At 47.5% G+C, this 27,921-nt stretch overlaps 1 protein-coding gene across 2 annotated transcripts in view; it reads left to right on the forward strand.

Annotated features, from left to right (window-relative positions):
• Positions 1-6,516, forward strand: part of SUCLG1 (succinate-CoA ligase GDP/ADP-forming subunit alpha) — a 31,005-nt gene extending 24,489 nt beyond the window's left edge. For both annotated transcript variants that reach the window (XM_032469649.1, XM_032469648.1), the window contains 2 exons: positions 4,528-4,716; positions 6,272-6,516. In XM_032469649.1, coding sequence (XP_032325540.1) covers positions 4,528-4,716; positions 6,272-6,298 — 216 coding nt within the window. In that variant the 3' untranslated portion in view covers positions 6,299-6,516. The remainder of the gene's footprint in view (positions 1-4,527; positions 4,717-6,271) is intronic.
• Positions 6,517-27,921: the final 21,405 nt, after the last annotated feature.

Here is a 27,921-nt window from a genome sequence, read left to right on the forward strand (position 1 = left end):
GAACTGTTGGATGCGAACCCTGTGGACACAGAGAGCCAGCTGTACACTGTGCTAAAGTAAACTCAAAAATGTTCTTAGGCCCAACTCTGAGTCCCTTGAATAGCTTTGAATTTAGTGGGAAAAACTAAGCTTTACATTTGGTTTCATTTGGCGCGTTTTCCTGTTCCTGGTTGGTCCTTACAGAGCTGAGTTTTACTGAGGACCTACAGTGTATGAGGGTCTAGGCTGAACAGCTCAGATGACAGGTGATTAAAATGCTTGTCAGCACAGTAGCTGGCACCCAGTGACCCCTCAGTGATGCTGCCTGCGGCTACAGCTAATGTTCTCATCATTCTAATAATGACACGGATTATTTACAAGAGTAGTGTTGCTTCATCTTTTCATCCTGACCCTTTGAGTAGAGGTTTTTGTCCTTTTATGAGTGAGGAAACCGGCCCGGGGAGGTTGACAAGTTGCCAGTGGTAGGTACACAGCAAACGAACCAGGGGCGACATTCCCACCCTGGTCTTGCCTGACTTCTTCATGACGCCATGGCGGGGGGCAGAAGCCAGGCTGCCGGGGGCCAGGGGTCAGCAGTCCTGGGCGCACCGTGCCGTGGGCAGGTCAGGAGCCAGGCTGCAGGGGGCAGGGGCAGGGGTCAGCAGTCCTGGGCATCTGCTCAGACAGTGCTCATGTCATCCCACCTTGTCTTTCTGTTTCCAGGTTTTCACGCTTCTCATTTCTGTGTCCTGTCCTCAGACTAGACTTCCTCTTAGTCTTTTTAATCGTATTTTTCTCTCCTTAAAAAATCTCAAGTGACTCTTCTTTGTCAGTAGGACAGAATGCACATTTGCTTGGCCTTCCAGGTTCGTCATCATCTTGTTTCTCTCTAGTATGACGTCCTAGTACGTGAGCAAGGGGATGGAGGGGCCGGTTGGGAATGGGCGCCGCTCACGTATCAGGGGCTCACATCCTTGCAGAGCCTGCAAATGAATAGATGTATGACTTACGAGTCTTTTCTTCTTAATTCTCTACTGAATTAAGACGCTGGGCATAGAGAAATAAGTGAAAACAGCCCTTGCGTTCCGGGATTGAGAGTTTAGGAGGCGAGCGCATGGGGGATGGGTTACAGCCAGCGTACTGAGGGTAACAGTAGAGACATGTTGGAGGCCCGGCGGGGTTGCTGAACAGGGGACGGGCAGCTGTAAGGGCACCTGTGGAGGGTGTGGGGGGAAGAGTCAGAAAGATTAGTGGGGAAGAAGAGGCTTGAGCCAGGTTTTAAAAGTTACGTGAGAATTGGCCAGGTACCCCAGGAGGATGGAGAGTGCTCTCGGAAGAGGCTGAGAGGCGGAGCTGGAAGTTAAGGAGCAGAGCCGGCTGGGGGGAGCCGAGCTGGAGGGGGGAGCCGAGCTGGAGGGGGGAGCCGAGCTGGAGGGGGGAGCCGAGCCTAGTAGAGCTGGGGCGGGGGGAGCCGAGCTGGAGGGGGGAGCCGAGCTGGAGGGGGGGAGCCGAGCCTAGTAGAGCTGGGGCGGGGGGAGCCGAGCTGGAGGGGGGAGCCGAGCTGGAGGGGGGGAGCCGAGCCTAGTAGAGCTGGGGCGGGGGGAGCCGAGCTGGAGGGGGGAGCCGAGCTGGAGGGGGAGCCGAGCTGGAGGGGGGAGCCGAGCTGGAGTGGGGGAGCCGAGCTGGAGGGGGGAGCCGAGCTGGAGGAGGGGAGCCGAGCTGGAGGGGGGGAGCCGAGCCTAGCAGAGCTGGGGCGGGGGGAGCCGAGCTGGAGGGGGGAGCCGAGCTGGAGGGGGAGCCGAGCTGGAGGGGGGAGCCGAGCTGGAGTGGGAGCCGAGCTGGAGGGGGGAGCCGAGCTGGAGTGGGGGAGCCGAGCCTAGCAGAGCTGGGGCGGGGGGAGCCGAGCTGGAGGGGGGAGCCGAGCTGGAGTGGGAGCCGAGCTGGAGGGGGGAGCCGAGCTGGAGGGGGGGAGCCGAGCCTAGTAGAGCTGGGGCGGGGGGAGCCGAGCTGGAGGGGGGAGCCGAGCTGGAGGGGGGAGCCGAGCTGGAGGGGGGGAGCCGAGCCTAGCAGAGCTGGGGCGGGGGGAGCCGAGCTGGAGGGGGGGAGCCGAGCCTAGCAGAGCTGGGGCGGGGGGAGCCGAGCTGGAGTGGGGGAGCCGAGCCTAGCAGAGCTGGGGCGGGGGGAGCCGAGCTAGAGGGGGGAGCCGAGCTGGAGGGGGGGAGCCGAGCTGGAGGGGGGGAGCCGAGCCTAGCAGAGCTGGGGCGGGGGGAGCCGAGCTGGAGGGGGGGAGCCGAGCTGGAGGGGGGAGCCGAGCCTAGTAGAGCTGGGGCGGGGGGGAGCCGAGCTGGAGGGGGGGAGCCGAGCTGGAGGGGGGAGCCGAGCTGGAGGGGGGGAGCCGAGCCTAGCAGAGCTGGGGCGGGGGGAGCCGAGCTGGAGGGGGGGAGCCGAGCTGGAGGGGGGAGCCGAGCTGGAGGGGGGGAGCCGAGCCTAGCAGAGCTGGGGCGGGGGGAGCCGAGCTGGAGGGGGGGAGCCGAGCTGGAGGGGGGGAGCCGAGCCTAGCAGAGCTGGGGCGGGGGGAGCCGAGCTGGAGGGGGGGAGCCGAAGCTGGAGGGGGGAGCCGAGCCTAGCAGAGCTGGGGCGGGGGGAGCCGAGCTGGAGGGGGGGGAGCCGAGCTGGAGGGGGGAGCCGAGCTGGAGGGGGGGAGCCGAGCCTAGCAGAGCTGGGCGGGGGGAGCCGAGCTGGAGGGGGGAGCCGAGCTGGAGGGGGGAGCCGAGCCTAGCAGAGCTGGGGCGGGGGGAGCCGAGCGTGGAGGGGGGAGCCGAGCTGGAGGGGGGAGCCGAGCCTAGCAGAGCTGGGGCGGGGGGAGCCGAGCTGGAGGGGGAGCCGAGCTGGAGGGGGAGCCGAGCCTAGCAGAGCTGGGGCGGGGGAGCCGAGCTGGAGGGGGGGAGCCGAGCTGGAGGGGGGAGCCGAGCTGCAAGAGCTGGGGCGGGGGGAGCCGAGCTGGAGGGGGGGAGCCGAGCTGGAGGGGGGAGCCGAGCTGGAGGGGGGGAGCCGAGCCTAGCAGAGCTGGGGCGGGGGGAGCCGAGCTGGAGGGGGGAGCCGAGCTGGAGGGGGGGAGCCGAGCCTAGCAGAGCTGGGGCGGGGGGAGCCGAGCTGGAGGGGGGGAGCCGAGCCTAGCAGAGCTGGGGCGGGGGGAGCCGAGCTGGAGGGGGGAGCCGAGCTGGAGGGGGGAGCCGAGCTGGAGGGGGGGAGCCGAGCCTAGCAGAGCTGGGGCGGGGGGAGCCGAGCTGGAGGGGGGAGCCGAGCTGGAGGGGGGAGCCGAGCCTAGCAGAGCTGGGGCGGGGGGAGCCGAGCTGGAGGGGGGAGCCGAGCTGGAGGGGGGAGCCGAGCCTAGCAGAGCTGGGGCGGGGGGAGCCGAGCTGGAGGGGGGAGCCGAGCTGGAGGGGGGAGCCGAGCCTAGCAGAGCTGGGGCGGGGGGAGCCGAGCTGGAGGGGGGAGCCGAGCTGGAGCAGTCAGAGCCTGGCAGCTGGGCGCCTCAGTGCAGCCGGATAGTGGGAGCCGACTGCCAGCGAACAGTCACTGCTGTGTGCTTCACTTTAAAAAGATAAAAGCCGATTTTATTTAAGAGTATCCTTCATGAAGCAGTAAAAATTATTAATTTTATTAAGTCTGATCCTTGAGTCAGTATTTCGTGATGAAATGGGCAGTAAAGCACTCTCCCAGTTGAGTGGTGAGCGGAACTAGCTGCCGTTTTTTTTTTTTGGTGGAACACCACTTTAACTTGACTGAACAACTGCCAGGAAACTGTTTATTGAGACCTGGGCACCTGCAAAATGAGAGTCTGCCACATCAAGGAGAACAGCGCGTGGTATTTGTTGACAGTGACAGAGTCTGAGCTTTCCAGTGAATACTTTTGGAAAACTTGTTTCAACCACCATGAATTTGACCACGTCCCCCTACTAAAGACTTTTCTAGTGAGACTGGTGGTGACACTGAAGGATGATTTGCAGATGCTGAATGGTGAAGAGTGTCAGCGTCTGGAAGATCTGCGTAACTCAGTGAACCTGCATTTTCCCTCTGAGCCATGAGTATTGCAGAATCATTATGGGTAGAAGATCCAAAGTGTATGACATATCAGTGGATTTTAAAGTATGAAACTATGGTTTCAGATCCCAGCACTGCATCTGACCTTAAAGAAATGCCCACTTGGAGAGGCTCGTGCAGTGTCAGAGAAGAATAGCCAGTTACCTGACAGACACGAAAATGCTTCGCTCTTTTCCAGCTGCGTGTGTGTGTGTGGGGCTGGATTTTCTTGTATTTCAGCGAATAAGATATTGCAGTAGTTTGAATAAGAGCAGCTATCAGAATCCATTACCTTTTATGAAATTAGACATTCAGGAGTTGCAAAAATGTAAAATAATTTGTGCTGGTTTTCTTAGTGAGGCTGAGTGATGGGTCTAAGCCATTTGTCATTTCCTGGAAGTCATGAATTGGAGGTCCAGTTTCCATCCATTTCTTCATCAGAGTGTTTAAAATACTTCTTTCCAGGGTCCCAAGGCCAAGCCTGTGGTGTCCTTCATTGCTGGCTTAACCGCTCCTCCGGGCAGAAGAATGGGTCATGCGGGGGCCATCATCGCTGGAGGAAAAGGTGGTGCCAAAGAGAAGATCTCGGCCCTTCAGGGCGCGGGAGTTGTGGTCAGCATGTCTCCTGCACAGCTGGGAACCACCATCTACAAGGTGAGCTGTGGCAGCGGCCTGAGCGCCCTGAAGTCACGGGCATGAGAGTGGGCCGCCGCCCTGGCGCCTGGACACTGTGGTCTTTTCCTCTGGGTCTTAGCTGTTTGTTTCTGGTGTCTGGCAGCTCCACGGATGTCCTCATGTCCTAATTGGGCATGACCAGGAATAACGTTCTGATTCCAAAACTTCATTCATTAAACATCTTAAGTTGCTTTTTTGTGAGGAGTGAGGTGTGATGTAAAAGAAAGTGTTTCGGAGCGCAGCAGTACCGTGAGTTCCATTTTGGGCGCAGTGCGGAGAATTGCCTCATGTTTCATCTTTCCCACGGAGGGCCTCTGAGATGTAGCGACGCTGGTTCCACAGGTTTTCCCAGGGAGAGAGACTGAAGTGCAAGAAGAGACTGACCAGCAAGAAGTGAAAACTGGATGAAGAGGGAGTCGGGATGGGGGGAGATCTAATGAATAGGGTGGGGTGTTCAGTCTTTGCTTTCTGGCCTTTGCTGTGGCGGGAAGCCATTATTATTTTTACAGGTAGAGGGTCGACTTCGTCACCATTTGCCTCGCTTTTCTCTTTTTTAAATATGATATCGTGATTTAAATGCTCACAGTGATTTGGCGTCTTCCATAATCATTTTGCAGTGATTTTTAGCCTGTATCTTTGAGCGGTCATTTAAGGCTGCCTCTTTCTCTATTTTTATAGTGATTATAGTCTTTACAAAAAAAAAACAAGCAAAAAATAAAACCTTGTACACATGTTAAAAACAGGCCCAAATTGTCTTCCCAGAAGGGGGCCATGTTTCAGCACAATCTTTGCCCTTTGCCTTGAATTCCTTGTTGTACTGAATCTTTGCATGATCCTGCCTTTTGGAATAAGACACAGTGTGCCAGAGTGTTTAAAAGAAATCTGGGTAGTTAGAGAGTGTGTGAAGAAGAATTTTATTAAAAAAAATGGGAAGTAAGGAGAAAAAAAGCAAACGCTTAAAATTCATGTCGGAGACATGTGTTACCATTTCTCTCCAGTAGGTGGCAGCAGGCATCTACCCATTTGGCTGTATTCTAGTTGTTACAATTGACAGAAATGCGATTTTCAGTATTGTTTCCTTTTCATATATTTCTGAGGTTCTTGACATTTTGTTTAAATCTGAACTGAATCAGTGTTTAGTTTTATTCTCTGAGAAACTAGACAAACCTGTTCCCGTTGCCTTATGGAAAGGGCTGGTGTGGTTCACATACAGTGTTGAATGTCTGGAGAACTCCTGACGATAACACTGCAGTAGAGAACTAAGTGCGGTTCACAGCCGCTCAGCCGCTGCGCTTGAAGACGTACAGCTGACGCTCCGGGTCCAGCCCAGCGGACTTCGTACTGACCAGGCGTGTCCAACAGCTGCCGTTTTGTGTTCAGGCACCTGCACCCTGGTACATTTTACTTCTACAGTGTTTGGTTGCTCAAAGAATCCTGAAGATAAAAGGTTTCAGAAGCACTTTGCCCGTGAATGTAATTTGGGTCTCTTATCTTTTTGTCCCCTCTCTCTTCTCCCTCTCTTCTGTTTCTGAAGGAGTTTGAAAAGAGGAAGATGCTATGAAAGAAAAACAAACGAAACGTCCCCTAGAGCTATGGAATGAATCACTGTAGAAACGTGAGCCGGCAGCAGCTTGCCTGTTGTGCACGGACTGTCGGCCTGGGCCCCTGTCGCGGGCCCTCGGTACAGCGGGAAGCCAGAATGAGGCTTGGAGCGGCCCACGCTGAGATCTGCTCACGTCCGAATAACAGACAGCCAATAAACAAACCATTTGATTTGAATATGGTTTTGGAGACTTTTTATGGTTCCCTTGTGGGGGAGGGGGAGCGGGAGAAACGGAGGGTGGGTGTGTATGTGTGTTTGTGTGTGCGTGCACGCGTGTGTATGTGTGTTTTAATGGGCCCAGCAGAGAAAATTCTAACTGAGACTTTTGAGAGAATGAGTCTGTAAACATTTCAGTTTGGCGTCTGTCTAATTACCTTGGGCACAGTGTGACTTTAGGTCCTTCTGAATCAGTTTCCTCACTTGTACGTAGAATAGTCCCCATCGTGTAGGGCAGTTTTTGGAGGATTAGAGGTGAGTACATAAAGCGTTTGGCCTGGGCCTAATCGTTGTCAGTGTCAGCATCACCCTCAAGGTCATCGCCATCGTCGTCTGGGTCACCGACAGGAGCTCGACATTCAGTTTTTGCCGAGTTGGGAAACGGAAGGCCTGCGATGACGCTTTGTTTCTCTGTGGTTCTGTGGAGAGCGCTCCCCTTCCCCGTCCAGAGCCTGCACTTCTTTGCTTGAGGTTTAGGACGATGAAGACAGTCGCTGCAAGGAGGCAGGAAGACTGTCAGCCATCCTCCTGTTTAAGAGGGAGCTTGTTAATGACCAATTCCAGTGGGTAATTGTCACTGAACAAGGCAGGGGCTTCCATTCTGCAGAGGGACAGACGACAAGATACTCTCAGGTGTAGCTGCCCTGAAGGAAACAGAGCATCAAAAACTAGTATTTGGAGAAACCCCTGAAGAAAGGCTGTCTGGGGAGGCCCTCCTGGGGAGGGGATGTGAGTGGGTGCCCGAGGGCTGGAAGGCACCATTCACGCAGAAAGGAGGGCGAGCACCCAGGCAGAGGCAGGGCGGGGGAAGAGCTCGTTTTGCAGAGGTGAAGGGACATTGGGGGCCTGGAGGGCAGTGACCCCTGGGAGTGGCTGGAGGAGGTTTCCGGGCGCTGGAGAACCAGGCGCTTTGGGAGCTGCCATGACCATGCCCAGGCTGCTGAGGGTCCAAGAGCAGGCGTCAGGAGATGGGTTCACAGCCCAAGGATTCTGCCTGGGCCAAGGGACATGGCTTTGGGTCAAGCAGACTTTAGTTACTGCTCATAGAATTTCTTTACCTTGAAAGTGGGGATCACGACCCCCGTCCCACGGGGTGCCTGGGGTGAATGTACATGATGGGTGTGTGAGCATGTGCTCTGCCAGGGCTGGGATTTCCCCATAAACGCTTGAACTTGCCTCCCGCTGGCGCTCAGGGTGGCCCAGCTGTCACGATGACGGGGCAGGAAGACACTGCCTGTCTTCCTGGTGGGCACCTCCAACCCAAAGGTCCTATAGGGCAAACCCATCTTTCTTTTGTCTGAGTTATGACAAGGACACAGTCCGGATGAGGGGCAGACATCCTTTGGAAGGTCCATCCCTGATTCCAGGCCACTCCAGGAACATCCGTCCAAGACAACCCCTCTGTCCTCACACCTCTGTTCCTCAGCTAGGAAGCTCAGTGCCCCTTGACCCTTTTCTTTTCCTCTTCCCCCCTCCATCTTCTCTTTCCTGTTCCCTTTCATTTTCCCTCCCCTTCCCTCTCTCTCCTCCCCTCTCACTCCTCCCAGCATCTTGAGAAGCCACCCTCTCCTCCGGTCTCACCTCTCTCCCCTCCTATAACCACTGCCACCTCTGGCCTGAGCAGCTCAAATGTATCTGAGCAGGCTATTTTGTTCTGGTTTTTCTGATTTCATTTTCATAAACAAAAAACGAAAGTTCAATCCATGACCCCGCTGCATTTTAAAAACTTTTATTACAGACACTTTCATTTGCAAAATGATGATGAGAGTATAATGATCTCCCATGCATCCATTACCGGCTTTGAAAATTATCAACATTTTGCTGCTATTGTCTGATCTGTGCCTCCAATCCATTTCTGCCAGTGTTTCAGTTGTTACAGTTGTTTTGTCGAGGTAAAATTTACATACGCTGAAATGCATAAATCTTCAGCTGTATTTGACAAATGGATGAAGCCATGTAACCACACCCTTTCAGAATATAGAATATTTCCTTCATCCCAGAAAGTTCCAGACTCTTCCCCCAAAAGATAACCTGTGTTTTTATTCATCTTAGATTAGTTTTGTCCATTCTGGAAAATGTATATGAAGGGAATGAAATAGGATGCAGTCTCTGTGTCTGCCCTCTTTTCACTCAGCATAATTTCTGTGACGTTCACCCATGTCGTTGCTTGTATCCAGTGGTTCATTGCACTGTTTGTACTGAGTTCTAGTCCATTGAATGCACATACCACCACGTGTTTATCCCTTCTCTGGTTGTTGGCCCTTTGAGTTTCCAGCGTTTGGCTGTGGTAGACAAAGCTGCTACGATGACGACTCCATTCCACTGTTGCAAAGAGAAAGTAGCCAGAGACAGTTCTAAACAAGTCCACATGGCTGTGCGCCCTTCAGATTTGTCAGCTCGGAAATTTGAACGTCATATCAATTTCACGTGTCCCAAAATATTTTTTATTGTTTCCGACTCTTAAAAAATGTAAAAGCTATTCTTAGTTTGCACGCCTTACAAACACGGCAGGCTGGATTTGGCCCACGAGCCATCGGTTGCTGAACCCTGAGATAAACCACGTGTGTTTTAATGTGTCCACCTCACCTGCCTAAGGTGCATCTTCTTACAAGTTGAATCTGTCCTTTGCTTAAACCTAAATGCTTCCTCCTCCTTTTCCATGACATTTTTCAATCCCCCACCTGCCCCAAATCTCTCAGGGACTGTGCTGGCGTTTGACTTCCGGTAGCCTAAATTATCTGCACTTCTCATCCTGTTCAGCTGGGCTCCTTTTTCTCTTTTCTATCTTGTGCCTCCAAGCAGGCTGTTCTGCTATTCTGTCTCTTCTGAAGGGCAGTGCTTGCATTTTATGTCTCCGTGTGTCTCCTGGAGTCATGCCCTATGCCTGCTTGGTGCTCAATAAATACCAAGAAAAAAAAAATGGTACTTTTTAGACTGTTCTGCGGGGCTCAACGGGATTATTTTGTGTGCAAAGTTCAGAAATAAAAAAGCCAAGCCCCAGCAAAATTGCTTCTTTTTGCATTTTTCATTTTGATGATGTCTCTAAGGTGTGGTTTCCTATATTCTTTATGTTCCAGATATACTCCAAATTACCTTCTATTTCTGTTGTATCTAATAGATTGGAGGTGACACGAAAGGGCACAGGGGCCCCGGTCACCTAGAGTCATATACCAAACCCTGTCTGAATGATCTCAAAAACAGACTGTGCCAGACATTTTATGAAAGGCTTTTACCTTGAACCAGACAATTATGCACCATAAAGTTAATTCACACTGGAAGGGAGCAACAGGAATTTTGAGTGTGTTAAATGTAATTCAGCCAGTTGGGACAGTGGTGATTAGGACGACTCTGGGTGAGGCTTCCATATGTCATTCTGATCCTGGCACCATTTGGAGGTCTTTGAACAGATGTTACTTGAGACACTTATACTCTGGGAAGGGAGGAAAGGGAGAAAAGAGCTGGAGATTTTGGACGTTCCAAATTCCAAATAACGTGTCCATGTTGGTTCATCGATTGTACCAAATACTCCACACTGATGAGGGATGTTGAAGGTAGGGGAGTGCATACGTGTGGGTGGGGAGGCCTGTCTGGGAACTCTGTATTTTCTGCTCAATTCTGCTGCAAACCTGAAACTGCTCTGAAAAAATAAAGTCTATTAATAAAAAAAAAGTTTATTAGTTTAATGTATCTCAGCAGTTAAAAATAGTGCTTTAGACAGGTGGTTCTCAAAGTATGGTCCCCAAAGCGTGAGCATCAGTGTCACCCAAGGACTTGTCAGAGATGCACGTTCTTGGGCCACCCTCAGACCTACTGACTCAGAAACGCGGGGTGCAGCAATCCGTGTCTTAACAAGCTCTCCAGGAGATTCTGACATATGCCAGAAATTGGGAACCATGGCTTTCGACCTTTGTCTAAAGGTCTAAAGGGAATAATATGTCCCTCCCCCATCTGCCCACCACGTGTATTTTAAAGATGTTTAAACAGCATGGACCTGTTTGTAAGCAGTCACACAACAGTGATAGAGCCAGACATGATCAGGTCACAGAGCAGGTAGAAATGTGCAGAAGACCGCTTAGGGGGCGGGGAGGGTGTAGCTCAGTGGTAGAGCACGTGCCTAGCACGCGTGAGGTCCCGGGTTCAGTCCCCAGCACCTCCATTAAAAGTAAATACATAAATGAACATAATTACCTACCCCCCACCGAAACAATAACAACAAAAAACACTTGTCAGGAAAAGTCTGAAACCGGAAGTCATCTTGCGTTCACAGCTGACCTCCGCCGTTTTCTCCTTGTGTGACCTTGAACACGTTATCCGTGGCATCTGTAGCGTTAAGACGGTTGATGGTACCTGCCTTAGGGTGGGTTGTCGTCAGCAATGAATGACTGCATGTCGATAGGTGCTTGGAATAGCGTCTGGCACAGAATGAGTGCTCTGTATGTGACTGTTAAATAAAGTGGATGAACTTGAAGGTGAAGGTTTCATGATCCGGGACAGGCCCCTGTGAGGAGGAAGAGGTGGGTGGTCACATCCTGTGACCAGAGGCCTCTGCTCTTGCTGTCTGTATCAGGACTGTTCTCCTGGATGCCAAGGAGGCACCTGGGCTGCGGTGAACGCAGAGTCCAGGATACGTGGATGCATTCAAGCAGGATTGACACCTGTGCTGTTCAGATGCCTGCAGAGCGAGGCGGTAAGAAATGCTTTATCCATCACCAGGATGGAGCAGGTGTTTGAGAGCCCTGGGCCATAATTTGCCCAAACCTCAGGTTTTAGAGCTTTCATATGTATGGCTTTCTTTAAAAAAAAATCAATCAACATGATCTAGGCACAAACATCCGCTCCCGGTGGTGGCTGGTATATTCTCCATTCCTTGGCAAATCTGATGTATTTAACCCAGCTTTCAGCTTTCTCTAACCTCACTTCATCAGTCCTTCTCTGCTCAGGCATGTCTGCCTTCATTTGGCAGATGTGGCAGGTTTTCCATTTCCCCCATGTAAATGACTTGTTTATTACAGTAGGGGTCCCTGGTCTTTGGAAACAGCTTACAGATATCCTTGAATAGAGCTCAGAAAGGGCTTCATGAATAATAATGCCGAAGTAAACCTGAGATGAGCGTGGACGTTGCCTCTTTGACATTCATACATCATCCTAAGTGCCGTCATTTAAACAGAAAATGTAGACGGCTCCCTGGGAAGGCTGGATCTGAAATATGCTTTTCTTTACGAAACTCATCATTTCAGCAAAACAAACAGCAGAAAGCGAAGGGGGGAGTAGGTGACTCCTGGTATGCATTGTACCTGAGCATAAAATTTGTCTTTCTGATTGTACGGAGACTTCACAGCCCCTTGTTTTAACTTTTAAATTTGCCTTTCTCTTTCTATTAAATGTTCCTCGGCTTCCTTCTAGCTGGTGAATTTATGGAGAAGGCACAAGACTGGGGGTGAGGAGACGGACATCCAGAGTAAGTTAACTCTCAACTCCGTTTGTCTTGGGAGACAGAGGAGAATTGTTGATGCATTTGCAGCCTGACTGCAGCTTCCATGTGGACCACAGGTCCTTAAACTTGGCAGTGCATTGGAATCATTTGGAGACCGTAATGTGTCCTGGACATTGTGATTTTTCAAAGATGCCCTTGGGATTCTGATGTATGGAAAGTTTGAGAACCACTGATGCTCATTGTATCAACCTCATGGATTTGGAGATGGCCAGCCGTTCCCGGAGAACGAGTCAGATGACCTAACCAAAGTCTGCTGGGAGGTGGGGGCGTGGCCTCTTAAGAGAGAACCCGTCCTGAGGGAGGAAGGAGCCAGGCACACCCAGGGACTCGCATCACTCTGTCCTCTGCCTAGTGTGATGGGTGCAAGTCTCAGATCTTGGAAGAAGACTGTGAGCAGAAGTACGAGTGCTTTGCCAGTGAAAGCTCTGTAAAGCATTGGGTCCCAGCAGAATGGCTACCAGAGCGTGGCATAAAGACACAGTGGGATGGGGGCTGCTTTGCTTTGTCGCACAGTGCAGGCCAGGGGGCAGCAATGTAAGTGGCCCAATGAGCCACGGTGACTTCTGGGGCCATCTGCAGGGCCCTGTGTGACCCTGCGCAGCAACAGCAGGGGCGCCCAGTAAGGCCCGCACCCGGGTTCTGCAGGAGCAGGGGCTGCAGGTTCGTCCGAGCGCTGAGGTCATGTACCCTGACAGGTAACGAGATAAAACTGGCCTGGACTCCAGGTGTGTCTTTGCCAGCAGGTGAAGCCTGGAGACTCAGGGCACAGGTATCTGTATGGTGAAGGAGGCAAGGGTATAACCGTGCTGCTACAGGCAGAGGACCGGGAGGCGGCCTTTCTGACCACGTTGGTTTCGCTCCACAGCGGTTTAGACGTAGTGCCCTCTGTCTGAACTGAGGAAATAGCTACATGAGATGGTTCTGGCCGTTACTACGGAGTTGCTGTTAGAAGAATTGTTCATTAAATCATTCAGTGGCCATCCCAAGGCTCCGTGGCATACATCCCTTTCAGAATTCAAATGCAAGAGTGAATCTCTCTTGCATAATTGGTTTGCTTCCACTGATGGGATAACGAGAGCAGTGCAACCCGTTACGTTTTCTGCCCTCGTCTCCTCCTCAGTCATCAAGACTCTCAAAACCAAACGCAATGCTTATTTGCCGTTTAAGTATAACCTCTGGTGTTCACGACATTATCAGTGAGTCCTTCTTATTACGCTCTTGCTGTGGTTTGATCAGTTTTTCTACGTGTGTCTTTTGTTTTCAAGCGCTCCAAAATCTTTTGTGAAAGAAACAAGGGGGAAACATAAAACTCTCAGCTTAATAGAATTCTATTTTTCTTAGCTTTTTTATTTTTACAGCTTTAGTGTGGTATAATATACAATAAACTGTGCATAAAGTGTAACATTTGGTAAGTTTTGGCATAATATATACCCCTGAAACCACTGCCACAATTTAGGTAATGAACATTTTTTAAATCACCCAGCTAAAATTTCCTCATGTCCATTTTTTTTGTAGTAATTTTTTATTTTATCTTTGTACCACCCTGTGTTTTTTTTGGGGGGGGAGGGGAAGTAATTAGGTTTATTTATTTATTCGTAGAAGATGTAGGGGGTATTGAACCTAGGACCTCATGCTTACTAAGCATGCGCTCTGCCACTTGAGGTATATCCTGTCCTCTCCCCATGTCCCTTTGTAATCCCTTCTTCCTACCCCTCCCCAATCCCACCCCTGCCCTCGGAAACTATTGATTTGCTTTCTGTTACTATAGATGAATTTGCATTTTCTAGAATCTTCTACAGGTTGATTAATACAGTATGTTGCCTTTTTTGTGTGACTCCTTTCACTCGGCGTAATTATTCTGAGAGTCTTCTATCTTATTGCACATATCAATAGTTTATCTTTATTGCTAAGTTGTATCCATCGATTAGATATATAACAAATTGTTTATCCGTTCAGCTATTGATGGACATTTAAGTTGCTTCCAGGTTTTAGCTATTATAAATAGAGCTGCAGTGAACATTCATGAACGTCTTTGTGTGGACGTGTGCGTTCACTCATTTGGAGTAAGTACCTGAGAGTGGAATGGCTGGGGGACGTGGCAAGTGCACATTTAGCTTTTTAAGAAACTGCCGAAGTGTTCTGCAAGGTGGTTGTACCATTCTAAACCTCCTGTCAGCAGCATACGAGAGTTCTAGTGGCTTTGCATCCTGCCCAGCACTTGGTATGATCGGTCTTTTGAATTTTAGCCATTCTAGCAGGTGTGAAGTCTTATCTTATTATGGTTTTGGTTTGCGCTTCCCGGATAACTGATGATTCAGAGCATCTTTCTATTTGTTTATTTGCAATTCATATGTCTTTGGTGAGATGCCTCTACAGATCTTTTTGCCAATCTTTTAAGAAACTGAGTTGCTTGTTTGCTTATTATAGTGTGTTGAAAGTTCTTTATATATTCTTGGATACAAGTCCTTTATTTGATATGTGACTTGAAAATATTTTCTCACAGTCTATGGCTTGTCTTTTCATAGAATCTGATTTTTTTTTGAAGTATAGTTGATTTACAATGTTGTGCTAATTTATGTATAACTGAGTCACTATGCTGTACACCAGAAAAGAACCATTAATTGTTATGACAGGAAGAGTTACTCTGCAGCTGTGGAAAACTGTGAAGCTGAATAGTTATAGCTAACCTGCGCTGAGAGGTTACTTTGCATCGCTTACAGTTCTTAACCTCTGCACGTGTCCACGGATTTAATGATCACAACTGCTATGTGAAGTGGTTGCAGTTTGGGCTCCACTGCCGAGAGGAGGAAACTGAGGCTTTGGGGGTGGAGTTAATCCTCTTAAAAAAACTCCCCGCTCTGCACACGACCCAAGCCAGCTGTCGTATTTCTCCTTCCACAGAAGACTCTCCCTAAATCCCGTTTCTCCCACTTCCGTCTGACACCAGAGAAAGGAGGTGCTCTCTTCTTCATTTACGGCCAACTTTTCAGCAGGGCTCCCGACCCCTCTTCCTGCACCTCACTGTTCGGAATTCCCTCTCGCTCCATTTTCTCCCCAGGCGCCCGTAGTTAAGGGGTTACTCCCTTCCCCATTCAGAGACTTACAGGAGCCCACTGAAAAGAGGGAAGCTGCTTGATCCTGCTGCTCTATCTGCCTCCTGTTTATACGCATTCCTTCCTCTGTCAGAGCATCCTGAAATCGGATATACATCTAGTCCATGCCTAGACTCGATCAACATGTCTTTTTAATTCCTGCAATCTGGCTTCTAATCTCTCCTGTCCAAACACGGTATGGAAGCAAATCTCTTTGGAAATCTCCCTAAATTTCCTTCTCTGCAAGATTATCCACTTGTTTTATCTTCATTTTTGACCCTTGTGCCCCTGACTCAGACTTCTGACGGCCTCCGTCTGTCCTGAGCGAAATCACGCAGTCCTGAGCTCTCAACTTGCACCTTCTTTGTTGGATCCAATCACCTTCTTTTCCCTGAGTAACCTGAGTAACTCTTTATCTCACTCCGTTTTATTTTATTTTGAGAGATGGTCACCACTGGAAACTATATTTCATATTTATTTTTCTTTTCTGTCTGACATTGGTTTGCCTTCCTTCCCCAGTTTTTCTAGCTTTTGGCCATTATTTCCACGAGAGGCACCCTAAGAGCTTGGAAGGAGAAATAACCCAGCTGCTTCTGTGTTTCTGTCTGGAAAGTGAGTAGCACTTGGGTCTACTTTTTGGTCTTTGAAGAGTCACTTAAGGTCCTCACTGCTGTTTTCCCCAACACTTCAAAGGGTTCTGGGGGTGACGAGAGGACACAGGAAGTAGAAATAGACAAACAAGGTGGGAATGAAGGAAGGTGCCCATAGTGAAGTCCTTTTCTCGCTGAGCCCAGGGCAGACCAAAGCCAGTGGAGGAAAAAGTTTTAAATTGAATAAAAGATTTAATTTAAGCTATCAGCAAGGATGGAGACAAGAGGCTGTTGCAGTAGGGTGGGGGAGTGGCGGCAGCTGAGAAATGACAGCGAGGACAGGACTCTGGCTGCGGAGGAGAGAAGAAACGGCTAATTCTGGGTCTATTCAGATAGTAGAGCAAATAAAACTTGTGATTGGCTTGGATGCAGTGGTTAAGGGAAAAAGTAAGGGAGAAAAGAGGAGTCAAAGATTACCCTCGGTTTTGGGACCTGAGCAATTTGGCAGATGTTGGCTGTCATTTACTAATGGAAGAGGGGATGGAGCAGATTTTGGGGTAAATCAAAACTTGGTTATTGATGGGGTGTTTGTGATGTCTTTTGCATAGGCTAGGGGCTGTTAGAAGAAACTGTTTTCTTTTTTTTTTTTTTCGGCTGGAGGGTTCCCACATTCTCTAGATTTAAAAGCGCTCTCTTGGTATGAATTTTCTGATATATAAGAAGCTCTGTAAACCAGGTGAAGTGAGTGGTGGCAAAGATTGGCTGGCAAGGCTTCCCACATCCATCACACGCACAGGATTTTTCTGGTATTCATTTCCTAATCAAAGAAGGCAAGTGATTTCATGTTGCCTGCCAAGCTAAAAAAAATAGTCCTCAACAACAATTTCACTTGCCATGGGTGGAACAATAATACATCAATATGATTTACTATAAAATGTTTAATAGAAATACATTTTCATCCCTGATTCTAATAAAATAATACAAAGGTCTGATCAATATGGATGATATCAGTTTAAATTTGTTTTGCTATAAAGCTGTTCTTTCTCCTTTGGGAGCAAAGCAGAGTTATTTCCAACTGGATACAATTTGTAGTAGAGAAAAGATATCAGGAAAAATTAGTTATTGGAAAAGATAGTCAAATACAAAATTATATTCTTTAAAAGTCATGAAAAGTATTAGATTATAATTTTGGAATGTGTAGACACTGTAACTTCAACTTTCAGAAAATACAGTAAGCACTCTGCAACAGACAGGTAACATCCTGGGTTAGTTCAAATTTTGGTCTTTAACTGCATTTTAACTCATGCTTAAATCCATGAATGCATATAAAAGTTATTTCGGTCTTTACTGTCTAAAACTTGAAAAAATAGAAATTAAGCCTTTAAAAACCAATTCACCATTCAAAAATGGTTAATCCATGAAATTGACAAATATCTACTAAGTATGTGTCAGACCCTTGGTTAATGGCTCAGTACGCACAGGTGATGGGAACCATCAAGGTCAAGTCTTGGTTTTCAAGTTTTCTGCCTTTGTTTTCCCGTAACTCTGTGTTTTCTTTCTTACATGAAATTCTCTGAATTCAGTGGTTTTTCATACTGGCAGGAATCCCTCACTGGAGATGCTCATCCTTAACATGGTGATGTGTCTCAGGCAAAGCTAAGCCAAATGCCATCCCAAATGCCATCTTCTTGGACAGTTGTGGTGAGCGCCTGCATGGCGGCCCCGGCTGCTGCAGAAGGGACAGGTCCCTCACCACCGAGTGCCTGGCACCAAATCACAAGGTAAGAGACCTTCAGAAACGTCTGCTGGGGGCCTTCGGTGAGAAGTCATCTGTGTCTGTCAAGTTTTTTGTCTGCGCTCCCGTCCTGTGACAGTTTGTGGCCAGACTCTGTGCTAGAGTCTAGCAGCTGGACACACACGTCGGATAAGAAGGGTGGTTACACACGGTGTCAGTATATGAGTCGCTTATTGTTTTGATTCTAAAGAAGCCTTCAGGCCAAGACTGAACTTCTAATTACGTGCCTCCGCCTCCTACAACTCTCTGCCTCTTTACCTAAAGAGGCCCTGGAGGGTGAAGCTCAGGTGTGCGTTGGTTTGTGCAGAGTGATGTGAACTTGGTCGGCCTGTGCTCCATCCGCGTTGAGGCTTCAGAGTCCAAGGCTGTCCGCTGCCATAGGCGGCGTCCGGAAGGCCTCCTTGGGCACACCTGTCACCAGCCCTGGCCACTTACCTCGCCTGCGATTTGCCCGAGACTCCGTGACTGTCCCTCCTGGCTGCATGGAATAATTGTCTGAGGAATTTAAAAAATGCCTGTGCCCCAGCCTTAAATATTTGGATTCAATTAGTTCAGGGAAAGACTCCACACCTGCCTTTCTATCAAGTGCCCAGGTGGTTCTCACGTGATGCCAGGGCTAGAAAGTAGCCCTGAGAGACAGACTGGGACCCTTGACTGCATATTAGAGCTCTGCGGGCTGCTTTGAACGCTTCCTTGCCTCCAGGAGTTCTCACTGAATTGGCGTGGGGTGGAGCCTTTCCCCCTCTCTCTTTTAGCTCCCGTGTTATGCTTCATTTATTTTCAAATAGGTGTCTTCAGGAGTTTACGAAAGTTCCCGGTTGATCACATTACTTCGTAGTCTAGCTGGTGTTGAGAACAGCTGCCCCAGACTTGGAGGAGGTCCCGTCTGTGAGTGTCAGGGGCCCCCACAGCTGCCTAGTCGGAATGTATCCTTCCCTTTTTATGAGCCCCATCAAATGACTGCTTTGTTAGCTAGATCTAAAGACAGGTAGGTGCTGGCTGCTCTCTCGTCTTGAGGACCTAGTAGACATTGCTCCCTGACAGATCTGGTTGGGATTCCATATAAAGCGTCTTCAGTGATTCCACACCAGGGGAGGTGTGGGATCCTTATGGATGCTTAATTTTGGGGGGATCCTTATGGATTCAGGAGGTAAGCCTTGGCCATATCCCCTGTTCAGGGAAACGCCTCGTCTTGGGAAGTCATGACATCACACACTCAAAAATAGCCGGCCAAGAGTGTTTTAAAACTGAGTGTTTAGAGGCTTATAACCTCTGAGCTTGACTAAGGACCAAAGGTTGTTGGGGAACCCTGAGCTCAAGGAGTCTCCATCCATTTCTGTGGGAACTTGAATTCTTTATGTATATTGGGGTATGTGGGGAAGGGGCTGATGGAAGTGCTTGCTTTGGCAGAAGGAACCAGGCTGATTTAGGTACTGCCATCATGGCCACAGCGCGTTGGTTCCTCAACAATGGAAACGGTCTTCCAGGGGTGAGAAGATCCTCCAGGAGGATCTTTTGAATGATGCAGCGGGCAGTATCTCTAGTCCCTGGGATTTCATGGAACTCTTACTTGGACTGGCGGGAGAAAAACAAGCCAACAATCAAAGCAGTATATAAATTCCAGGCTCTGCCGCAAAGTAAAAGTAGTATTAAGAGTCCCAAGGCAGAAGGTAGATATGGTCAAAACTGCCCTCCTGTGGCTCCCACCTGGCTGAAAGAAACTAGCGCCGGGGGCAACGTGTGACCGCTCTGCTGCATCAAGCGCTGGCGCTCCCCTTCCCCACCCCCAAACAGGTGTCTTCCATTTCTCTGCAGAACTTCGTCACTCTCTTTTTGGAACCAGACAACCACTTATTCAAAAAAACAAAAACAAAAACATCCACGTCTCAGGCAGTACCTACAACTTACGCCAAGTTATCTCCCTCCACTTTGGATATATTGCCGTCTAAGAGTCAGCCCTGTCTAGAGTCACAACAAGTTCTATGCACAACACCTGGGCCCCAGGAGATTTACTTAGAAATGTAGTATTCGTCTACAACCAGAAAAAAAAGTCAGAAATTTCAAGAAGAATTAGAGACGTCACCATGCTCTGATATTACCAACTTGTGTGTGCAACGCGGCATCAGAAATTACTGAACCTGAGACCAGTGTCTTTGTCCTGCCTTCCTCTGACAAACTTTACCATCCACTGTGATGGCAAGGTGGCAAAGTGAAGGTGCAAGGCGGCTGACTATGACGCATGGACCACATCCTTGTGGACTTTCACACCAGCCCCAGTGCTGCTCCCACAGCTGCCTCTGTGACTAGCTTAGCTCCCAAGGTCCAGGAACAGCATGAATCCATCTGTAGCCTTTGACAGTCAAAAAGCAGTAAACGAGCTTGCTACAGAGTTGACTATCGCTTGGCTTCCCAAATTATGGAAACAGAAACCACCAATGATACCTGATGGTGTTACCAACCAAAGATTTCAAGCCTCAGGAAGGGAAAAGGAAACCTTTAAAGGAAGGGTGCAAATGGCAGTGGGGTAGGGCAGAGGGGTCCCCCCAACACCTGGCAAACGAGGGGGAAGTTAAATGAAAACACAGTGGTTAAATGGAGAAAATCACCTGAACTTTATCCCACAAACCTTCACTCCTCCTCCACCTTCTCTTCCTGTATGGTAGGAGCACCAGGTTGGGACCTCCCGTCTAGCCCATGGCAATAATTTAAGCAGCAGCAATTCTGTTCATCACTAACTCTCAGGTGTGCCTCCAGGGCCAGATTTTCACCTGCTTTGCTTTTGTCCACTGACAGATCTAGAGCTTCTTAAAAAGTAGCCAATTCTCATGTTTGGGCAGGAAAGTTCTGGGTGGGTCTAGAACATCTTGCTGTTGCTAGAAAGCAAAGATGCTTTCAAGGTATCAAGCCACTAGTCAAAGGATATCAGGAACCTACGTATATTTTTTAGCTCGCTGAGCAAGAAGGAACACCCTAGGGGAATCTCGGGTGTCTAGGTAAAAGGGAGATGAGGGAGGCTTGTTAAGCAGTTTGTGCTTATGCTGAATGATTTTGTTCAGAAATTGAGGAAGCAGGTACTGTCTCTGAGCTGAATAGTACCAAGAAGCCAGGAGCAGTTCAGCAGTTGAGCGTCTTGTTCAGGAGGCAGGAGGATCGAGGCTAAGCTGCGGATGTCGTTGGTAAGAAAACAAAACTCACTCAGAGATCTTTTCCCCTCTTGTCGCTTCGACTAGTTCTGTTAGAAATTGTTTATCGCAGCTTGACAGCCAGCAGGGCTGATGTTCACTTTTGCAAAATTATTCAAGGCAGTGCTAAAAGAATAAAGTTACCAGCTTAAAGGGACTTCTTCTAAGTTGAGACAAATTGAGCATCAAAAAGAATAATTATAATCATTTAGTCTATGAGGTCACTAACACACTAAAAATGAAAATTAACATAACGAATACAAAGGTAGCTGTAATAAGGAGATAAATAGTCTAGAATATGTTTAATACTTACTGATTAATATCCATTTCCAATTAATACCCATAGACAGACATTTAATACCTACATATTATGAATCGTCAGTCAGCCTGAGATGAAGTAGCACATCATTTCTGGAAAAGCAACATCTTTCAAAAGTTTAAAACCTGTCTGAAAGGTAGAGACTTAAAAGTTTCATAATGTAACAAGTAAACTTTTATTATAAAATGAGACTCAGCCAAATGCCCCAAAGCTTGGGTTTAAATCACAGTAGTCTACACAATTAGGACCCTTGGTCAACCAAAACCTACCAGTTGTAAAATTCCAGAACCTTGCATCTCAGCTGGTCTGATATGGTAATTTTTAAAATTTTTTAATTTCTTTATTTTTTTGTGGCTGGTAAAACTACTTCAGACCTGATAAGACATAAAAACAAAAATCCTACGAAGGAAAAAACACAAGAACATATGATAAAATTAGAATTCATCTTGACGCCAGCAGCTTCATAACCAGTTTAAAGTTAAGGCATAATAAAAATTATTGAAACTTTTAGATTTAAATTAAACAAATTTAAATTTGTTTTATTTTTGTATTTTGTAGATTTTTCAGAAAATATGAAATATTAGAATCAATTTTAATTCAACTATTTAGAACATTTTATTATCTGTTTGTAACCAGTTAGTAAGTTTGGGGAAATCTCAATCATTTGATTCCAAGTCCAGATATTAATTGTGTGAAAAGTTAGACTAGTAATTGTTTGCTCCTTGAAAAGAATATTGATTTTTTAATGAAGTTACCTAATGAACAAATTAGACATTAAGTAATAGTAATGAGTATTTCTCTTTCAGTACAGAGTTTTCTAAGACATCAGAGAGTCTACCAACACAGCAGAGGTAAGGATGGAACTGAACTGCAAGGTTTGAAGAATCATTCATCCATTATCTTTTGAGATGTTTCCAGAACAAATGTTCTCTAAGAGCAGCCTATCCTCTACATCCCCCGGGAACCTTGTGATTCCACGGTCTTGGCCATAAATAATTCATTTAGAGGAGATGGTGGTTATTTCTCTTTGTCTTTCTCTATTGGTCACAGAATGGTACCTCCAGCATCCGGCAGGAAGAAGGGGTAAGAGTGACCAGGAAGATGCTGCTCTGAGCTGCCCATTGTAGAATACAGGTCTGGGTCAACTGAATCAGGCAGGGTGTCCCCCACCCCGTCACGGGCTCTCTTTATATGGAAGTCACACGTTGCAGTGCCCTAAAGTTCCCAGTCCCAACGTGAGTTCCCAGCCAACATCCCTACTTGTCAACTAGAGGTCCAGCCTGCTGCCACTTACACCTCTTTGGCTAGAAATGGAAGGGTGTCTGGGAAAGCAAGAATCTATGTGAGTTATCGCTGCTCTGACAAAAACTTGGGCCACTTAATAAGGAAGATAAGAAAAGTGAACCTTGGGTGACAAATAGCTGTATCTGCCACAGGAGTGATCAATTTTCTAAACCAGTGTAATCTTCCAACTGGGGAAAAGAAAAGAAAAATGGCACGCAGAGCGGAGAAACTTCCTGGAGATAGCCGGATGCGGACCAAGCAGACGGAGCATCCAGATGCGGGAAGATGAAAGCGTTTGTGATTTTGGGTTGGCCTGTGGCTGGATTTAGTCATCAGTTGTGCACTCTCAGAGTCCTTGACTTTATCTGCAATCAGCAATTTCCCTCCCTTCATCCTCTCACACTTCTCCTATTTCAGAGGAAGAGCAGACCTGCTGTCCACTGAAGTCGTCCTTGCAGCCCGCCCCGCGGACCCAATCCATTCCATTCCTGCTGCATCCCTGTGGTCTCCCCGTGTGCCTCTGTCTCTTTGCTTCAACTCTCCATCTTTCCTACATTTGTACATTTCCATCTGTAAAACGTGAAACCCCAGGCCTGATAGTCAACCCGCCCATACGTTGTTTTTCTGTTATCGTTTCTGTTCCTAAATATTTCAGTTTTGTGGCTCATACACCCACAGTTTCTTTTCTCTTTCTGGCCCTAGAAATGTGGAGTCTCCCATTCTGCCACTTTATTAAATCTGCTCCTCCATGGACATGTCAGATTTCTTCCTATCCAAATTTAATAAATTAAAAAATGAGTGTCACCTTCCAACTTCCTGTTTTAACAGATAGTCTTGACCTTGTGTTCTTCCTGAAGGCTTTTCTTTTCAGGTTTGCTTTTTCTCTTTGGAATTCTTTCTAATTAGCTTTTCTCTCTTCCCTGCAGATATCCTGGGGACTGTTTTGGTTTTTTTCCCCCATTTTTCTCCTGTCTTTAGAGAAAAACCACACTAATACGTCTCTGAGTCTTCATTCTCTGTTGAAAGCTCCCATTCCATTTGCATCTAGTTCTCTTGTCTCTCCTCTGGTCTAGCCCCACATTCTGAGTTGCTGTGGGGATTTCCACTTCAAGTCTCACCACGGAATCCACGAAATAGATGAATTCTGGTCTGGGAGGTGTAAACTTGCGAGATGGACCTAACTCAGCACACCCAGGGCAACAGTGCTGGCTAGAACGGTCCCATATGTCTTCAGGAAAATTAATCTGCACTCAATAAGCATTTATTGTTACATACACCGTCACGGTATGTTCACAAAAGAAGGAAAAGACATAATCTGCCTTTGTAGGACCTACCCTATTGAGGAGGTGAGACTGAAACACGTAGAACCATGACAACTCAATCTGCCACCCCCAATCCCACCCCCACAAAAAGTGCACAGTTAAGTGAGACCCTGTAAGGGACAAGCTCTGAACCTGTGTGCATACAGCAGTAGGGAAAAGCACAGGAGACGGGGCCAAGCAGGGAGACAAGGCAGCATGGAGGAAAAAAGGGTTTTGGGCTAAGCTTTCTCTTTAGATAAAAACTGAAGTCCAGAAACTAAACACTAAAATACCTTTAAAGGTTTCAAACTGTGTAAGCTGAAGTTAAGAACTAAGATCGCCAGAGAGAGAGAGAAAAATGCCATACAGCATCACTTACGTGTGAAGAGGAGAGGAGAGGGAAGGAGAAGACCTTGTTTTCACAGGAGACGCGACAGTATAATAACAGGCTATTCTGTCCCCAGAGCCACAACAAAGGAAATAAAAGCACCTCTGAAAAATCCAAGAACGGTATACAGTGTACACCATATTTTGACGTAAAGAAAATTCTTTCCACAGTGCCGATTTCTCTGCTAACAATGGTGTTTATCAAGATTATTTATCACAAGGCATTAAAATAAATCTTTTTTTCAATTACCTTCCAATGAAACATACCAGTTGCCTTTTGAATGGTGCCATATGGCCACCAGCGATGCCAGTGGGGATGAACCTTGCTTATACGGTTCTCGTTACATGGGATGTGGGGGAGAGACACAGACACCTTTGCCTCCACGCCCTTACCATTCTCTCCGCCTCTCCAGACGTGACCCAGTGTCTAACTGGAGACCCAGAACCCACAAAGCGCACGCGGAAGCCAGTGACCTGCTCCAGATCCATTAACTGTGCAGACGGAAACCCAGAGAGCAGAAGGCGCTCGTCCACAGTCTCATGGCTGGTAGCAGGGCCAGACTTAGGACGGGCTTTTCATCCAACATCCCTGCCTTGTCCCCTCTGCCATGGTCTCCTAACAGACATATACAAAAATGAAATAGACTGTTAACCAAAATTGTACGGAGTGCTCTTCCCTTTTCTAATGCCATGCATCCAGACACCCCCTTCTGCGGTGAACCCCACATAAAAGAGCTGGTTCAATCAGCTTCAAACCCACTTAATGCGCTAGTCCTTTGGGGCAGACCACGTTCCGATGACACGTGAGAAGGCCTGGGCTTCACTCAGCCTTCCAGAAAGTGTTTCACTGAGTGTCTGTGGACGCCTCATCGTTTACCTTCGCCCAGTTCTTTCCTCCAGGCCTGGTTGAGCTTCGGACCTGCCCACCACACCCCCGTCGAGGCGGTCTTCACTAAGGGCAGAGGTGAGCAGCGCGTGGGGCTGGAGGGACTCAAGTTCTCACTGAGAAGGGGTAGGGAGGTCTCTGTGATTTCCTAGGTTTAAAAACAATGATTCTGTCAACTTCCCAATCGATTTTTTGAATATATCAGTATTTCACCAAGAATATCAAAGACCCCAAATTCTACACAGATTAGGAGTTTTTAAAATACATTCATAGAAAAGTCAGTAACTGGACTTTTTAAAAAGAAGTAAACAATCTTCAGGACACCAAAGAAACCCATGAGAGACAACAATTATTAAGCTTTCATATTTCATGCAGCGAAATTAATGAACACATTCAGACTGTTACCGCCTGGAGGATACTTTTAAGGGTATCATCTCATTGAATTTTCCCACCACCACCACCAAGAAGAAGGTCTTTATTAGAACTGTTTCACAGATGAGTAAATTGAGGCTGGGAGCAGATAAACAACTTGCCCAAAGTCACGCAGTGCGAAGTGGTGACACCAGGCCCTCAATCCAGATGCTTCTGTCCCCCGAATTTCATATTCTTTTATGCCCTCTAAAAGGCAGAACACCGGACAGGACGGACCATTGATCTGAGCCAGTTCAGTGGTTTTTATGCACAGTGAAGCTTCATTAATCTCATATTACTGGGGAATGAGCTGTTCTACATAAGTGAATATTTCATGTAATGGAGGCTTTAAGCACTAAAGCTTAACATAAAACTTAGCCATTTTGAAGGGATTCTTTCCGGCTTGTGTGAGACGTTTCTGTTCTGCAGGTCACTTCCTGTGCCGGCCCTGTTTTCTCTGTCCCCAGTGTCGCCTGCCACCTGCAGAACCGACCCTGCCAGGCTTGGGGCCAAAGAACCCATGGGGCTGGGTGTGCATGGGTAGTTCCTACTTCCAGAAATTGGAACCTGAGTTTGGGGCTCCAGTTGCTAATGGAAATCTGGAAGGATTTAATTAAGCCCCTGAGTGCCTCCGTGATCACAGAGCCGTCGCTATCTAGTCTCACACCGTCCCCGCCTGGACAGCAGGCATCATCGAGCTTCTCTGTGAGCACTGGCTGCTCAGTTCTCCATTGGAGACTGAGGGCTGCTTATCACCCAGCACAACCCTTGCTCCCCGTGGCCGTTTTCCCTCAGGTAGAGCCCTTCAGCGGTCTTGGTATTGTTGAGCACCTTAACTAAAAACGGGTATGCTCACCTGATGCCCAGCCCAGAGCCCAGAGCATCTTCAAGGCCTCTTGCCCCACCCCCTGGGACATGACCCCTCGGACTTTGGTGGGAGCCTTGGGTCATCTCCGGTGTGCTGGCCCGGTCAGTTTTCCTTGGTCTGCTTGCTGTGTTCGTTCTAACTTGGCTGGAGTGTGCTCCACACTGCAGGTGAAAACTTCCAGTGTAACCGCTGTCTTGGGGGCAGTTACTTATGACAGTCTGATTTCACTTTGAAAGTCACTTAGAATTGTTACCAAAATGAATTAGAAGACTGTTAAAGGAAAAAAAAAAACAACCCACAAAAACCAAAACAAACCCTGAAGTCCCCTGCTCTGCTCCTCCTTAAATCTTTTGAGTTGAATTGTGGTTTTTGATTTATTAAATTTTATCGTTTTTTCCCACTTTTTATTGGCTTTTTACTAGATGAGGCTTTCACATCCTTATGTGATCCAACATCTTTGCTTTCCCTCATGTTTTCCAGATATATCAACATTTTTAGTTAAAACAATGTAAACTGTTCGCCTAATTTTTGTTTAGTATTTTGTGATTGCATTTCCCTTCTGGTTCAGAATATTTTCCTTCCTGGAGTTAATCATCACCATAGTTTTTTTTTTCCCCTCGTTTCTTATTTGTCTATGTTGCTATCACTAATTCTTTTCACTCATTAACACCGATGATTATCATTTCCCACCCAGCCCAAAGCATCCACTTTTGTTGTTGTTGTTGTTCTTGGGGTTGCTACTCTGGGAGTCCCCTACCCTCTTGCTCTGTTTGGCCAGACTGTGCTCTGTGTGGTACAGATGTGTGCCCGCCCCAGCCCACGGCCTCTCTCCCAGAATGTACCCCTTACTTCCTAAAACCCCACCCCTTTCTTGTCCTTGGTATATTCTCTGATTTCAGGAAAGTACACTCATCGATAGAGTCTTAAGCATGCATGAGAAATATTTTCCGAGAACTCAAACGTGTTCACATGTACTATTCTCTCTTCACGCTTAATTAATAATTTGACTGCATGTAGGATTCTGAGATGCAAATATTCGTTTAAAATTTGAAGTTGTTGCTCAGTTGACGTCTAGCATTGTGTGGTTGGGAAGTCAGCTGACATTCATCTTTCCAATCATTTGCATGTAAACTATTTATTAATGATTAGAGATTTTTGTATATCTTCATTGCCAATGCTCTGGAATTTCACAGCATGTTACTTGATGTGGCAATCTCTTTATTATTGTGCTCTGCACCCAACAGGCTCTTTTAACGTTAATACTTCTGTCTCTCAGATATCAGAATATTCTGTGCATCAGTATTTTTATAATTTCCTCTTTATTTCACTCTGTTCTCTTTTTCTGGAACTTTATTACACCGCGGTTAGTGATTGATACTCAAATTTCCTCTTCTTTCCTATTGTTGTCTTTTTGTTCTGTTTTCTGAGAGATTCTCTTGACATTATTCTTTCATTTTTTATTTCCTTTTAGTTTTTTATTGAAGTAGAGTTGACATACAATATTATATTAGTTTCAGAAGTACAGCATGGCAATTGATGTCTATATGCATCATGAATTGATCGCGACAATATATCTAGTAATCATCTATCCCCATACAGATTGATTGCAGTATTATTGACTTTATTCCCTATGCTGTACATTATGTCCTGTGACTTATTTATTTTATAACTAGAAGTTTGTACATCTTAATCCCCTTCACCTGTTTCATCCAACCCCTGTCTTCCTTCCTTCTGGCAACCACCATCCATATCGATG

Source organism: Camelus ferus, chromosome 28, assembly GCF_009834535.1.
Source record: "Camelus ferus isolate YT-003-E chromosome 28, BCGSAC_Cfer_1.0, whole genome shotgun sequence".
Taxonomy (NCBI): Eukaryota; Metazoa; Chordata; class Mammalia; order Artiodactyla; family Camelidae; genus Camelus; species Camelus ferus.